The 13,578-nt window shown below is 52.5% G+C and overlaps 3 protein-coding genes across 3 annotated transcripts; 1 reads left to right on the top strand and 2 right to left on the bottom strand.

The window, feature by feature from the left end:
* Nucleotides 1-245: 245 nt before the first annotated feature.
* On the bottom strand, nucleotides 246-1,164 carry BBK36DRAFT_1169916 (thioredoxin-like protein; the record flags this gene model as incomplete). Its single annotated transcript, XM_024895385.1, has 2 exons — nucleotides 246-494; nucleotides 565-1,164. 2 exons carry the CDS (start codon nucleotides 1,162-1,164, stop codon nucleotides 246-248), a joined length of 849 nt encoding a protein of 282 aa, XP_024748472.1.
* Nucleotides 1,165-8,042: 6,878 nt separating this feature from the next.
* On the bottom strand, nucleotides 8,043-9,523 carry BBK36DRAFT_1121978 (heterotrimeric G protein, beta subunit; the record flags this gene model as incomplete). The annotated part of the gene is made up of 5 exons (XM_024890891.1): nucleotides 8,043-8,063; nucleotides 8,122-8,241; nucleotides 8,299-8,388; nucleotides 8,477-9,195; nucleotides 9,397-9,523. The coding sequence occupies 5 exons, from the start codon at nucleotides 9,521-9,523 to the stop codon at nucleotides 8,043-8,045; spliced, it is 1,077 nt and encodes a 358-aa protein (XP_024748471.1).
* Nucleotides 9,524-10,306: 783 nt separating this feature from the next.
* On the top strand, nucleotides 10,307-10,789 carry BBK36DRAFT_1142155 (hypothetical protein; the record flags this gene model as incomplete). Its single annotated transcript, XM_024893503.1, has 2 exons — nucleotides 10,307-10,526; nucleotides 10,677-10,789. The coding sequence occupies 2 exons, from the start codon at nucleotides 10,307-10,309 to the stop codon at nucleotides 10,787-10,789; spliced, it is 333 nt and encodes a 110-aa protein (XP_024748470.1).
* Nucleotides 10,790-13,578: the final 2,789 nt, after the last annotated feature.

Genomic DNA, 13,578 nt, shown 5'->3' with positions numbered 1-13,578 from the left:
GTGGGGTATCTTCGCGTAGATGTTGTGACACGGAGAAGAGGCCCGGCGGCCGGGGTTCGGCCAGGAGGCTGAGCAAAAAAGCAGATAGAGGCGACTTTTTCCAAAACGATGATGCTATCCGAATACGTCGTAGCCGAAGCGAGCCGTCTGATTAATAATGGCGTACAAAATGAAGAGATGAGAAAGATAACGCGCGATGACGCAGAAAGGTTTAAAGATGTGCAAATTATTGTGCAAGTCCGGCCTCACAGCACGCCGTGCTTCTTGAGGACCTTTTCCAGCGACTCGGCGCCAAAGTGCTCATCATCCGGCATCATCTCGATAATGCCGGTGAGGTTGGCGAACAGATCTCCCTGGTTTCGGTAGGCTAGAATGGCAGGCACGGCAGCATTGTCGAACTCAATGTCCTCGTAGTGGACCTTGACGAAGTGAACCGACGGGTTCGTCTTGACCAGGGGCAGCAGCACTGACTCGATTGCCGAGGAGACCTCGCTCTGGACGACGTTAGAATACCATCATGGAAGTGAAGGGGGAAAGGAAAAAATAAGGAAACGTGTGACTCACCTCGTGGTCGTAGACAAAGACGGCAACGGTAGTTTCTCTGTTCACCTTCTCAATGGCGTCCAGGTAGCCCAGGGCATCCACCTCGTCCAGGCGGCCATATATCCGCGTGCTAGGGCTTGTCCTTCTGGTGCGAATGGATTGGCCGGCCTCCTTCTCGAGCTCCTGTCTCCGGGCCTCTCTCCACTGGCTCAGGAACTCCTCTTCGTCGTCGTCGCCGCCACTGAAGATGGCTTCTTCGCTCTCGCTCTCGCTCTTATCGGCATTCGAGCGCGGGGCGCCAAAGACGCTCTTGCGAACGGACATGGCGCGGCTTCTCCATTTCGTCCTGCGGGCGGATTCATAGCTTCGGGCATCGGCAATGACGCCCTTGACACCGGTGGAGCGGCCGCTGTCAAACGACGCCGGAGGGAGCTTGAGCTCGCTGGCGGCAGTGGGCATCCGCATGGCTTCTTCGATTTTCTGGTTGCGGTATTGTTCCTCTTCAGAGAGGTCGGATCCGTGCTGCGAGTCGGCGTCGTCACGATCCTCGGGGTGAAGGGTCTCGCGATGAGTGTTGCTGGCGACAAGTCTGTCGAATTCGTCTTGAGCTTCAGTCGGCATCTTGAAAGGCTGAAGCGGCTGAGGCTCGTTATATAGATGGTTGATGAGGGTGTATGTAGCAGTCGCGGTTGCAAGCTCGAACCAGCGGCCGTTCGAAGTTGTCGAGTGAGCCGAAGACAGAGACGTGTGGGAGGGGGCGTGGGGAAGCGTCGACTGGCTGTCGGGCAACGCGTTTCTCGAAGAAGCGGAGCAGGCGGGCAAGGGGCTGAGACAGAACAGCGTCGATTGCGACTCTTGATTTGCTCAACAGGGCGCTCGGATCAGGCAGCAAGTGAGGGCGGCTATTTGGGTAGAAGTTGCAAGAGATGGAATCGTCGGCGAGAGCGAGAGACGGTCGAGCAGCCAACAAAACGGGGCCCCTGACCAGAAACGCACGCCCCCCTTTTCTTGATGCGACAAGCGGTTTCAGCAGGCAGATCGCGGTCCATCTGCCAACCGACAGGGGGGGGAAGACCAGAGGGCAGGGCTTTCGCACGAGGTCCAGCGGTCGCAGTGCCGAGCCTGGAGCGGGTTGCAAAGGGAAGAAGCGTGAGCCGGGCTTGTGATTGGCGAGGTTTGGCGTTGTGGTGGGCTTGGGGCAGGGATGAGGTACGGGAGACCACGGCCAAAGAGGATAGTGGCGCGGGGCTTGTGGCGCAGGCGCATGAAGCATGTTAGCGGCTGTCGAGCCCTAACAAGACCAAGGCGATGCCTGTAAGTTGCTGTAAATGGTCTGTCTGCAGCAACATCAAGCCATGCTGAAGAACACCAAGATGGCATCATCAGGGCCGCCGAGGCTACGCATTAGCGCTCCATACGACAGCTCTACGGAGTACACCGAGCTTTACTCCCAATATCACCACTACTACAAGCACCGGCTCGACGAGGCTGAAGGTCTATTCATGCGTCGACACTCCCAGCCCGGGATCATCCTTGCACCTCTTGTACGAGCACGAGTGGTTTGTCAATGCGGCCATGCCAGAATCCTGCCAGAACGCTGCTAGAAGGAAAGATGAACGGCGCCCAACGTCACACTCCCCATCATCACATCGTCGCCCACAGCCGGGGTGGCATGTGGCTCCTCGTCGAACCACCGGCGCCAAGAAAACGAACGACTGACGGCTGAGCCTCGCATTGAAACCAGTCCATTTCACGGATCGCCTTCTTGGCCTCTACACATGGAGAGACCGAGATGAGTAACCCTGTTTTTGACAACAGGCACAGGCAGCATCATACGGACTAGATGACAGCTTCCTTGCTGATTCTGCGCCTTCTAGAAGCCCAAGCGCGGGATGACCTGGCCAGACGAGATGGAATGTTGGGAAGCTCAGGAATGTTTGGTAGGATTCGCACAATCCCCGCATCCTATCTAACCTCCTCCTCTTGCATGGATATCTAATCTCCTACGTGATGTGCCATGCTATTCTTGGGCAAACAGGGATGTGTCGAAGAAAATCAAGTGGACAACCTCGTCTGACCGGGCGGCTGAGTGTGATCGCGGTTGCAGCCTCTTCATGCGCATGATGACCTGTTTCGCGTTGGTTGGGCTGGCGAGGAATACGCATTGTGGGCTCAGACAGGCGGTATGTTTCAAGCACTGCCGAGCAGCCCTACGTCGGAGGAATGCTGATACGGTGAGAGAACAAAGAGAGATAGAGAGAAGACCCCTGGCTGTAGCTGGGCGGTTTGGCTGACGTGGTCGACCATGGCGAACGTCGGCTTACATGCACTTTGTTGGCACCTGCGTCTCTTGATGACTGCTTCATTTCCGAAGGCCCTGAAGCTGATGGGATGAGGACGCTTTGCTACGGTCTGCCGTGATGCTTTGGATGGGCGCTGATGCATGAAATTCGTGTCGTGGCTGCAAATGAGAGAGCAAACGGCAGTTGACAAAGAGACGGCTCGTACTCGCGTTTGCGAGCCGTGTCCAGCCATCCATTCATCTCGACTGCCGCCATCAATATCACTGCCGAGGCCATAACCTTGAGCCTCGAGATTACAAAGCACGGCGTGCTGCGACGTGGAAACGAAATACAGCCCACCGTCGGCATTCCCAGGCCAGATGCGAGTACACCATGAATGAGATGAGCTGAGCTGGCCGTCGAGAAGCATCTCATGCCTCCATGTCGTCGTATTGCTGCCCATGCGCGCTAGCCTTGATCAGGCAAGGCCCAGTTCATGCCCTTGTTGTTTCAGGATCCGTTTCATCTTTCTCGTGCAGATCCGAGGCCTGTTTAATATCAGACCCCTAGTCTAGTCTGGTCTAGTCTAGTCCTGTCTCTGGTTGATTCAGATGAGAAAATGGGATGTGGCGCAGCCAATGCGGATTTCGATTGATGATGTGATTTTACCTTGGACTGTTGCTTGCATCAGACAGCCGGAGTCGCTTACAGTGAGATCAGCTACGACTATGAATATCTCTAACTAGACAGTGCTTCGTGCTTTATCATCTGCTGTGACTGCCCTCAAACGACATGCTCATCTCGATGCCCGTGACGCACGCCTCTGCAGGCGCCATTCTCAAAGATCCAACAACGTCGAGGCTCGGCGAGGCTGCGCGTCCCTCAGCGAGATCTTCTACAGTTGTTACAAGAAAGAGACACCCCCCCCCCCCCTTCTTCGGCTCCGCTAGAGCCTGGAGGCGGGCGTCTTGATGCAACCTTATCGACGAGTCCCGATTCTATCATTGCGAACACTCCGTGTGTACATGTACCTTACCTATACGCCATGCATGCGGCGTCCCGATGAAACGGGGCTGCAGCCCGCATTATTTATATCCTCCTAGTCTTTCGCTCTCTGGGTGTTGGAGCGGAGGTTCAACAATGAGGAGGCTCTTCATCGTGCTTAGATGGGATGCATGAAGCTGAGAGGCGTTGCGTGGGCAACGATTGATCTGAGGTGTTGCCTGGATGGTTAAGGGTCTGGCTCCGCGGCACCTCACATCCATATCGGCAGCACCTCAAAAGGTACATTTTTATATATGAGGTACAAGATAAGGCACACTTCCCACAGTACTTTAGCTTATCGCACTTACTGTATAAGCAGGTCTCTACCTGACTTTACTACTGCAAGATCGCAACTCTGCTATCCCTTTAAGTGCGCGAAAGGACCACCCAGGTCACTTTCTCCATATTATCGAGATAATCGCATCTACCTTCACGTACTTGCACTAGGCAGACTATCAGACCATTACCGAAGTATCTCCACGTAAATCCTATCATAATAATACTTTAGTTCCCATACATCTAACGTAAAGATTAAAGTTCTGGCTCAAACAATTAACCTCATTAGTTTAATCCTTTAAAGATACCTGAGTGGTCCCTTCGCGCACTCAAAGAGATAGAGGTAGTTAACATACCACACCTAGTAGCTATAAAAGTCAAGGTGTTATTACAGCACTAACATAGCTGCTATAAGGGGCTGCAATCCTATAGCTATGCATGCAGCATCCCAGCTACTACAGTAAAGCTGCTTCTGCAGCAGTGTCTAGTAGTATTCCAGCCACTACAGTAGAGCTGCTCTTACAGCAGTATCTAGTAGTATTCCAGCCACTATAGTAGAGCTGCTTTTACAGCAGTATGGTGTTCTAGCTACTATAGTAGAGCTGCTCTTATAGCAGTGTAGTGTTCTAACCACTACAGTAAAGTTGCAATCCTACGTACAGCTATGCGATATTGCTGCTATGTAAAGGGAAGTCTTACAGGTATAGTATATGTAGGAGTTTTTACGCTGTAAAGAGTACTTTATCGCACAGTCAATACAGTGTATCGAGGTGCTGCGGAACCGGATGTGAGGTGCCGCGGAGCCAAGCCCACGGTTAATCACACTGAAACTCTACCTGCATATCTGGGTACCCTGAAGCTATATGTGCTGAATCCATGCTACGGCTCTATAAACATTACAGACCTCTTTTCTGATTTCTCCATATGAGCTTAGTATGGTCTTGTCTTGCCATCGTCATCCGCTGCTCACTACTATAAATACCTTACTAGGAAAACCCATAATGCCACAAGACTTGCAAGACCACGTTAGGCTTGCAGAGAGCTCTAAACTTGCAGAGGTCGCTAAGCTTGCAGAGCTAATATAGCTTTTATAATAAAATCTGTAGCAAGATATATGCCCTTTGCTAAGCTTATGTTGCTTTTGCCTTCTCTCTTACTTCTTGCTTGCCTCTTCTTAAAGCCTTAGGCACTAGCAGGCCTTATCTTTACATTTTTTCTTCTATCTCTATCTTCTTTATTTTTATTATCTTTATTATCTAAGCTGCATATATTATAAGGTTAATTAATGCCTTACATCTGGCTATATTATAATACTAATTTTCATACTACTTTATAGGTTTTACTGCATTATACATGCATGCATATATATACGCTATTAGCGCTGCTGCTATTAGTTAGATTAGCTGCTGGATTAGCTGCTGGATTAGCTAGATTAGCTGCTAGATTGGCTAGATTAGCTGCTAGATAGGCTGCTGTGGCTTAGATAAGGTGAAAATTATAAAGGTAGCATATATACTCTATAAGGTAGGCATATAAGTAAGCAGGTAGAATAAATATAAGTAATGCAGTAGCTTTTTCCTAGTATTACTAGGTATCTCTTCTTTTTCTAAATCAGCTAATTAGAAAGCTGTATTATCCCTCTGCAAGTTTAGACCAGCCTGTAAACTTAGTGCTGGCTGTAAGCATAGTGTAAGTAAATAGATTTTTATAGGAGCAAATTTAGTGATGGCTACTAGAGTTGCAAGGCCGCACTATACCCCGGTAAGGTACTCTACTGTGACCTTCTAGCCGAGCTCGTTTACTTCGCCTACCTACATGTACTATGCAGACCTCCTCTTAACCCAGGATAAAATATCCCCAAATGCCGTCACGTCCTCAGTCAAAATAGCACGTACTACAGTACATCCAAGAAACCGCCAAAATGCAAAACATAAGCGCATCAACCTGAGAAAAACTTCTCGACGATTCCCATCGAAAAACAACCTACAAGCCCCATCCCAAGGGGGAGGTCCCGTCATTTCTCTAGGAGGCAGACGAAAAAAGCCATTCATCAATTAGTGTTTGAACCTGTTTCTCCCCATCTTTTACATGTTTCTGGGAATCATACAGCGTTTCCTTACTGTCGGTGCGTTTGACGCCTTCAATGTTCAGATGGCTCCATGGAGCTGGCCACGCTATACCACCTACCTACTTACATGGCAATCCACCAACAGCTCGAAGCACTCTTCTTTCAGCACTTCAATGTTCATAAAGGCAGACACCATATCACGGGGTATACAAAGGTTTCATTTGTAAGGTTTCGTTGCCTGAACAAGCAAGTCCTCTCACCATGTCAAGAATCTCATCATTACTTTATACGAGGAAGGGGCTTCTTCCAGTAAGTCCCCTTTTCCGGGAAGCTTGATCTATCGAGGATGACTCTTTACACATCTCAGTCTTGTGGTCCATTATGCTTCTTATACTAGGCTATGCCATTCTCATGATAACTCGGTAACGAGCTGTTTTTGCATGTTCTCGACAATCTACTGCATGCAGAAACGCGGCCTTATGCCAATCATGTCTGCATCTTCAGTCCCAGGAGGAAAACCACGATACGGAGAATGAATGGTTTTGACAACATACCACTTGCTACTAGGTACTTTACCATATTATGTTTCCTTCCACTCCAAACTCCATTTTCAATTCAAACTCAGCGTAAACAATAAACACCGAAACTCAACAAGAACCATTGTTACCATTCAGCACTATGATGAATCACCTCAAGGCAAAAGAGGCGAAACTCTATTCAAATATCAAACTGTTTATCTATCCCTCATCCAACAAGTACCACACAGCAAAAGAACATCTCATTCAGAAATAAACATATTAGCAAAAGCATAGTAACACTAAACAGATATATCTCAGCCGAGCAAATGCAAATGAATAAAAGAAACCAAAAACGAATCCTCCCCATGGTATCGCTGTATTCCACCCTCCCAACCGCTCAACATCATCCGCTCACCGACCTCCTCCCCCCCTCTTCCATCACCCCCACTTGTTGCTTCCGTACCCCCTTGAACGTCGTCCTGGCAGAAGAAAGGAAAAAGCGTGGCGCTGTGTGTGTCTTGTTGAATCATCGTACTGTATTATCTGGAAGCTTTGGAATCTGCTCCTTTGTTATAAGTCACCCACATCCCACCCCGTCCCTACCAAACCACAGAAAGCATCCTCCCCTCTCCACCTGATTTCCTTCCAACAAAACGAAAAAAAAAAACCCCACTCCTCCCCTTGCTCTCCAGAATTTTTTTTTTCTCATGGCTCTGTAGTATGCGCGCCCTTCTAAAAATCACTGAGCTACCCAGCTCGCCGGCGGCAAAAGGACCGCAGACGAGCTGGAACGCATACAGAGGCAGTCGAAGACATAGAAATAACCATCGAGTAATACAACACCCGGCCCGTCGCCAACTACCCAGAGCTTATCAGAAAACGCGAAAAACTAATGTGCAAAGAATTTTTGGGGGGATCAGGCGGGAGGGAACAAAAAATAAATAATAAGGAAATCAGAAGATAAGGAGAGAGGGAAAGGGGAAACAAAAGGTATCAAGTCGGCCGGTTTCCTTTCCCGACTGTCGCCGAAAGAATCGGAGTATGTCTCCGCGAGACCTGGGCAGAGGCTCATGCATCGGCCAAAAATAGATAAGATGTAAAGAAAAAAAGGATTCGGTTTAAAGTAGGGCACGTTTCGTCACTTCGTCCTGCGTACGCCAGTATTCGCAAGCCAGATATGCGTAGTCGGGGGTCCGAATTGGCGGGTAATATGATCGTTTGAATGCGGATGGTGAAGAAAGGTTCGCGGGGGTTAAGACTCGAGTCGGCAAACGCGACAACAAGTCCATCTGTATCTCAGCCGTAGGCACTCTAATAAGCCCAGACCTTGAGCTGCGAAGGAGGTTAGCCGTGTCGAGTTCGAGGAGAGCTGCAGCCTTGTTCAACGTACCAGAGAGTCCCATGAACCTGTGCACAGGCTGATTCCGTCGTTGCTCACACCCAAGCAGCTCACACGGTTTTCGTGGCCTACCAGTGAGCCGACCTTTTCGCCTCGTGTGATATCCCAGACCTGATGCGCGGGTTAGTATTGTAGATCAAAGGGAGGCACGAGTTGAGAAGAGCTTACCTTGCACTCAAAGTCGTCATAACCGGCGAAGAGCAGGCGTCCGGACACGGACGTGGCAACGGAGGTGATGCCGCAAAGAATGGATTCAGACTACATCATCATCAAGTTAGCAAGTCAATTCGTAGGTAGCGCCCCCCCTCTCTCCACAAAGAAAAAAAAAAGAGCTGATTCTACGCACTCCATAGAGGTTAAGTTCGCGATCGGCGCGAATATCAAACAGTCGGCAAGTGGCATCGTCGGAACCCGTGACGAAAGAGTGGCCATCGGGGAAGAATTGAATGGCGTTGATGTCGGATTCGTGGCCGGCAAAGGTCTGGACGGCCTTGCCGGCACGGATGTCCCAGAGCTTGGCGAAGGCGTCGCAGGCACCAGAAATGAAGGTGTTCTGGTTGGTCGGGTTGAGGCTGATGCTCATGACGTCGCCAAGGTGGTCGGCGAACTCGGTGACCTTCTGGCCCGTCTCAATGTCCCACTTCATGCAGGTCATGTCACCGGACGAGGTGAGGATGCTTCGGTCGTTGATGAATCGACAGCAGGACAAATAGCCGGCGTGGCCGGACAGCTCCCTAGCTACTCGCGTTGGGCCGTCGCGCTGCTGGTTCAGGTTGTAGATGGAACAGATATTATCAAGACCACCGCAAGCGACGAAGTTGCCGCTCGGGGCGTAGGCGCACGTCATGACCCATGATGACCGCAGCGGGATGGCGTGAACTTTGTTAGTGGTGTAAGCATCCCAGATGATGAGCTTTCCATCCTGCGAGGCCGAAACAAGGTGTCGACGATCTGTAGACCAGTGCATAGCGTAGATCTTGGCCAGATGGCCCTTCAACGTCCGCTTCGCCCGCATGAGCTGGTTCTTGGGGATGGGCTCGTGAGCCTGCTGAGCGACAGCACGGACTAGAGGGCGAGGACGAAGACGACCGGGTTAGCATCGCCAGAACGTTTTCTAATTTTTTAAACTGTCGTTTCATTCCCCTTCTTTGACAAGACTGGCGGGCAACAGAATCATCGCAGGCCGTGGCGCCGCGTCGATTGAGAGGCCAGGAGAGACGCAGAGTCTCGTCGGGAGAAACGGAGAGAAGCGGAAAAGCAACATACGGGTGGTGTCGGCCAGCTCGTCCTTCTTTCGCTTGATCCTGTCCTTGAGCGTCTCGGCCTCGCGACGCGCCTGCTGGATGCGCGCCTGCATCGCCTCGGGCGACACATCGTTGGGCTGCGAATTCATGGCGAATCGACGGCGGGCGGGTGAAGAGGATCGAGATGGGAGGCGGGCGAAGGAGGTTTGGCGGCGGGTTTGGCGGGTTCGTCGTCGGGGAGAGTCGAGATCGAGGCGAGTCGAATTGACGACGGTTGGGACTGTGGAGAGCGGAGGGAGAGGAGAAGGAGAGAATTGCGCTGGCTTGGTTGGATTGGGGGGGAAATGGAACGGTTGGAAGGGAACCAAGAGCTGGAGGGACCAAGTACGGCCGGGCAGGTACCGTGCCTTCTTGGGCTGGGCGGCAGCGACCTGGAGAGGCTACAGTGCATTGGAGCGGTCGTTAGCTCCTATCCCGGCACCCCAGCAGGCGCTCCAGGGGGGCTCAATGGCCCGGGCTGGTTAGGGCCAGTGGGCAGTGGGCAGTGGGCGGGCCAGCGCTCTAGCCCGGCTGGGGTGCCTGGGGCGGATTTGCGGGAAATTGACGGTGGGCTCCAGCGCAGAGGCCCTGAGCGCGAGCGCAGTTGAGCCTGCGGCGATTGGACACCTGCAGCTGCAGCTGCGCTTCTAGGGCCGGGGCGCCGTGCTAAAGGCGTCCAGTGGCCCGCTAGAGCTGCTAGAGCAGCTGATATCAATCTGGCGATTCGACTGCGAGATGTGACGCCCAAGATGTCGGGAGCTAGACCTGTAGACTACTGATGTTCGCAATCTGTTGAATCAAAGACAGACAGACAGACAGACAGACAGATAAAGGCGCTGACTGACTTGGCCTTGCGTCACGGCGTCAGTTGCATGGATGCGGGCGTCTGAATGATGCGTCTCCAGCGCATCCCGTCCTGCCAGTTGGCCGCGCCTGCGCTGTGCTGTGCTGCAAGGGGAACCGGCAAGATCAGGTCCCGTCGAGACGTTGACGAGTACCGGCCTCGTACCTGCAGCGGCCAGATGAGCCTTTGCATGTACCTGTTTGCCGGTCTATGCCCCCCCGCGATGCAGCACCCGCACAAGTACCAATGCAAGCGCGAGTACCTCGAGAGTACGGCTCAAATTGACGGAGCAACTGGCACCAGCGCCATGACAAGATGCGCCTCAACTTGCCTCGGATTCATTTCATCCACTCTTCGCTGATTCACTCTCGCTCGCTGCCCCCGGGAGCCTCTCTTTCTACTTCTATTCCATTTCTAAGCGTGCCGTGGCCCGCCGTTCTGGTATCCGGGAAATGACCCAGGGTGCAGAGCAGCTGTGTTTGGCGGCCGGCTGTATGGAGTCCGGGAGGCTCGTTTCTACACCTCGAAATAGCAGCCCTGGCGGTTGCATCCGCACGAGATACAGGAATTCCAGGTGTATCATCGCGCGTCCAGGCATCATTGATCAAACACGGCCAGCGAGTCGATTCAGCTGGACGATTCGATACCTGTAGGTGGCGGTCAGACAGGCATGCTGACCGACAAGGCGTTCCCCTCTCTCTCTCCTCACTCTCTTCCCTCCGAAATCCCACGCCGATGCTGCTGATGCCTCTCTACCGCTTACCGTGACGCGCACAAGCTGCCGAGCTGCAGCATGCCAGCACTAGGCGCAAATGAGCCCGCGATTCTACGCAGTTGGTCGACCGAGACGACAGACGGACTACTCCATCTGTCCATCCAGGCCACAGTGGCGCCGGACCGCGAAATGCCACTGTGTTGCCTAGGCGAGGCCCTTCCCGAGATGCAGATTCTCCGACTCTTGTCTCTCTCGCTCTGTCTTTAGCCTGCTCGTAATCAAGGTAGCATTGATTATCAGGGGCAAGGAGACGGGGTGGGGTTCTGACCCTCGAAGATGCATGTGCGGGTTGGCTGGCCTTGTTTCTTCGAGAGAAGCAGAAGAAGACGGAGAGAGAGACGACAGGAGCCAGGGTTCGCCTGACGGTGCAGAACAACCTTGCAAGGAACCGTCGCTAGCCCGGACACGAAGAAAATGGGAATGGGTGCGTCCGAGGGTCTGTGTGTCATTCGGATTTGGGCACGGGCAGATTGATGAAATCTTGCTTCCATCGTGCATTCTGAGATGCAGCTTTCCGCGTCGTCGTCTGCCTCTCTCTGTTGCTCGCCCGATCTGCAGCCAGCCAACCAGTGACAGTCCATCGTCGAGCAATCAGCCCGACCAACAGCTCCGCCGGCTCTCACGTCTCGATATCGCGGTTGCTATCAGAGGCAGGTTGACGCCACTGGCCGTGGCCCTGCAGCTCGCCCCCCCTGAGAGCAGATTAGCCATGAATGATACGGGGGCCGGTTGCGAGTAATATTGCTGGCTGGCAGGAGCACAAGTTACCGTGCAGGTCTGTATGTCTCCCACGTCAAGTCTTGTGGTGGTCTTGTTGTGCAACATGCTCCTTCGCTGATGCGCTCCTCTCCCACAAGGCAGAAACCCACGATGCCTCCCTCTGATTCGCGCCACCGCCTCCATCGCCTCTTTGCCCTCTTCTTCATCCTGCCTCTCATTCCGCCCTCACAGACCACAATCCCAAATCCCAATCCCAGTCCTACCCCCAATGCCGCCTAGCCCAGGCCCGGCCAAGGACGCAATTTACGATGCCTGCATCTCGACCCGCTTCCCTGCTCCGAGCCCACCTTCTACTCGCAGCTTTGGCCCGGCCTAGCACCAAGACGTTTTGCTCTGCACTAGCCGATCCGCAGCTCATCCTCGACCCCCGGCCTGGGGGGACATCGTTCGACTCGCCTTTTTGGCTTGGTCCCGGGCCAGGTACGGAGGACAGTAACTTGCATACGGTGGAAGCCGCCTGCGAGTAATTAACGGCAGCCGCCTCGCTCAAAGCAGGAGATGCCGGAGATGGGGGGGCCATTCCAGCTGAGCAGAAGGCTGTTTGATGAGCCCCCCAAACCCCCCCTTTCATACTGCTCCAGTATGAGTAACAGTAACAGGTGAGAGCGCCCAGCCCTGATTCACAGAGCCTCGGAACAGGCCGTCATGGCGATGAAACCACATCAATTTCTTCGCGAGGGAACATGACGTGCCTCGTCTATGTTCTTGTGCCGAAACTGACGGAAAGACGCGCAACTGTCGTGCTGAAAGGGCGAAGCCAACGTCCTTGTCCGAAATGCCGTGCGGATACTCTAATTTCATGCTTCTCTCAAGCGGCCGCACTGTGTTTCCAAGATTTGATCAAAGCGCCCTCTTCCCTTTTTCCTTCTTCCCGTTGCTCTTCTTCTTTGTGTGTGCGGCGGTACCTTGTGCTTTGTACAACTGAGAGCCCATCACGGGCATCGCGGGAGGATGCCACTGTGGCGGTTCGCCGTTTAGTGCCATGCCATACCGTTGCGTGTCTCTGCTCCGGTTACACTGACGATGCTGCATCCAACAGAAGCGCTGTGCTGCAAGAAGGGAAAGGATTCTCTTTGACGTTCCTCTTTGGGTATCTCAGTCATTTGTACGGAGCAGATTATACCGGATCTGAGTATACCTACGGAGTACACCAACTTGATCGACCTGCCTCACTCGTGTTGATTACCTTTGACTTTGCATGCAACGTGGACGAAGCCATCACATCATCCTCCGTGATGTTTGTTTTCCCCCGCCCCCCTCTGTCCTTAGTCTGCAATTGCAGATCGGACGGCTAAGCCGTTTTCCCCCCTTCCTCGGTTCAGTCAAACGCCTTTCCGTACATAATATGTACGAGTACGTTTGTAGATACTATGTTACTAGGGAGCACTCTCTTCTCTTCTCTTATATCCCAGGGTAGTAATCTGAAAGTATCCCGCGGCCTATCCCGAATCCAGCAGTCCGCATTAATGAATCTCGATGAACCCCGTCGCTTTCATCTCATCACACTCACTAGTAGTAGAAGCAGTTGCGGTAGTATTAGTACTACACGTATATGGAAGACTAGAAGCAACGAACCTTGCTTGGTTCAATTTCGCGTTTGTTCTAGACGGAGGGACTTTGTATTTCCCATTGGGAAGACTTGCTGCGAGTTATCGTACATATCACTCTAGCTGATCTATCTACTACCCTATTCTATGATACCGCCCGTTCTAGCTCTTCCCTGGTGATAGACACACACACACACATACACACACACACACACACAC

This window comes from Trichoderma citrinoviride (assembly GCF_003025115.1).
Source record: "Trichoderma citrinoviride strain TUCIM 6016 unplaced genomic scaffold BBK36scaffold_9, whole genome shotgun sequence".
Classification (NCBI taxonomy): Eukaryota; Fungi; Ascomycota; class Sordariomycetes; order Hypocreales; family Hypocreaceae; genus Trichoderma; species Trichoderma citrinoviride.
Note: the sequence above shows the minus strand (reverse complement) of the source record. Positions and strands in the feature narration are given on the sequence as shown.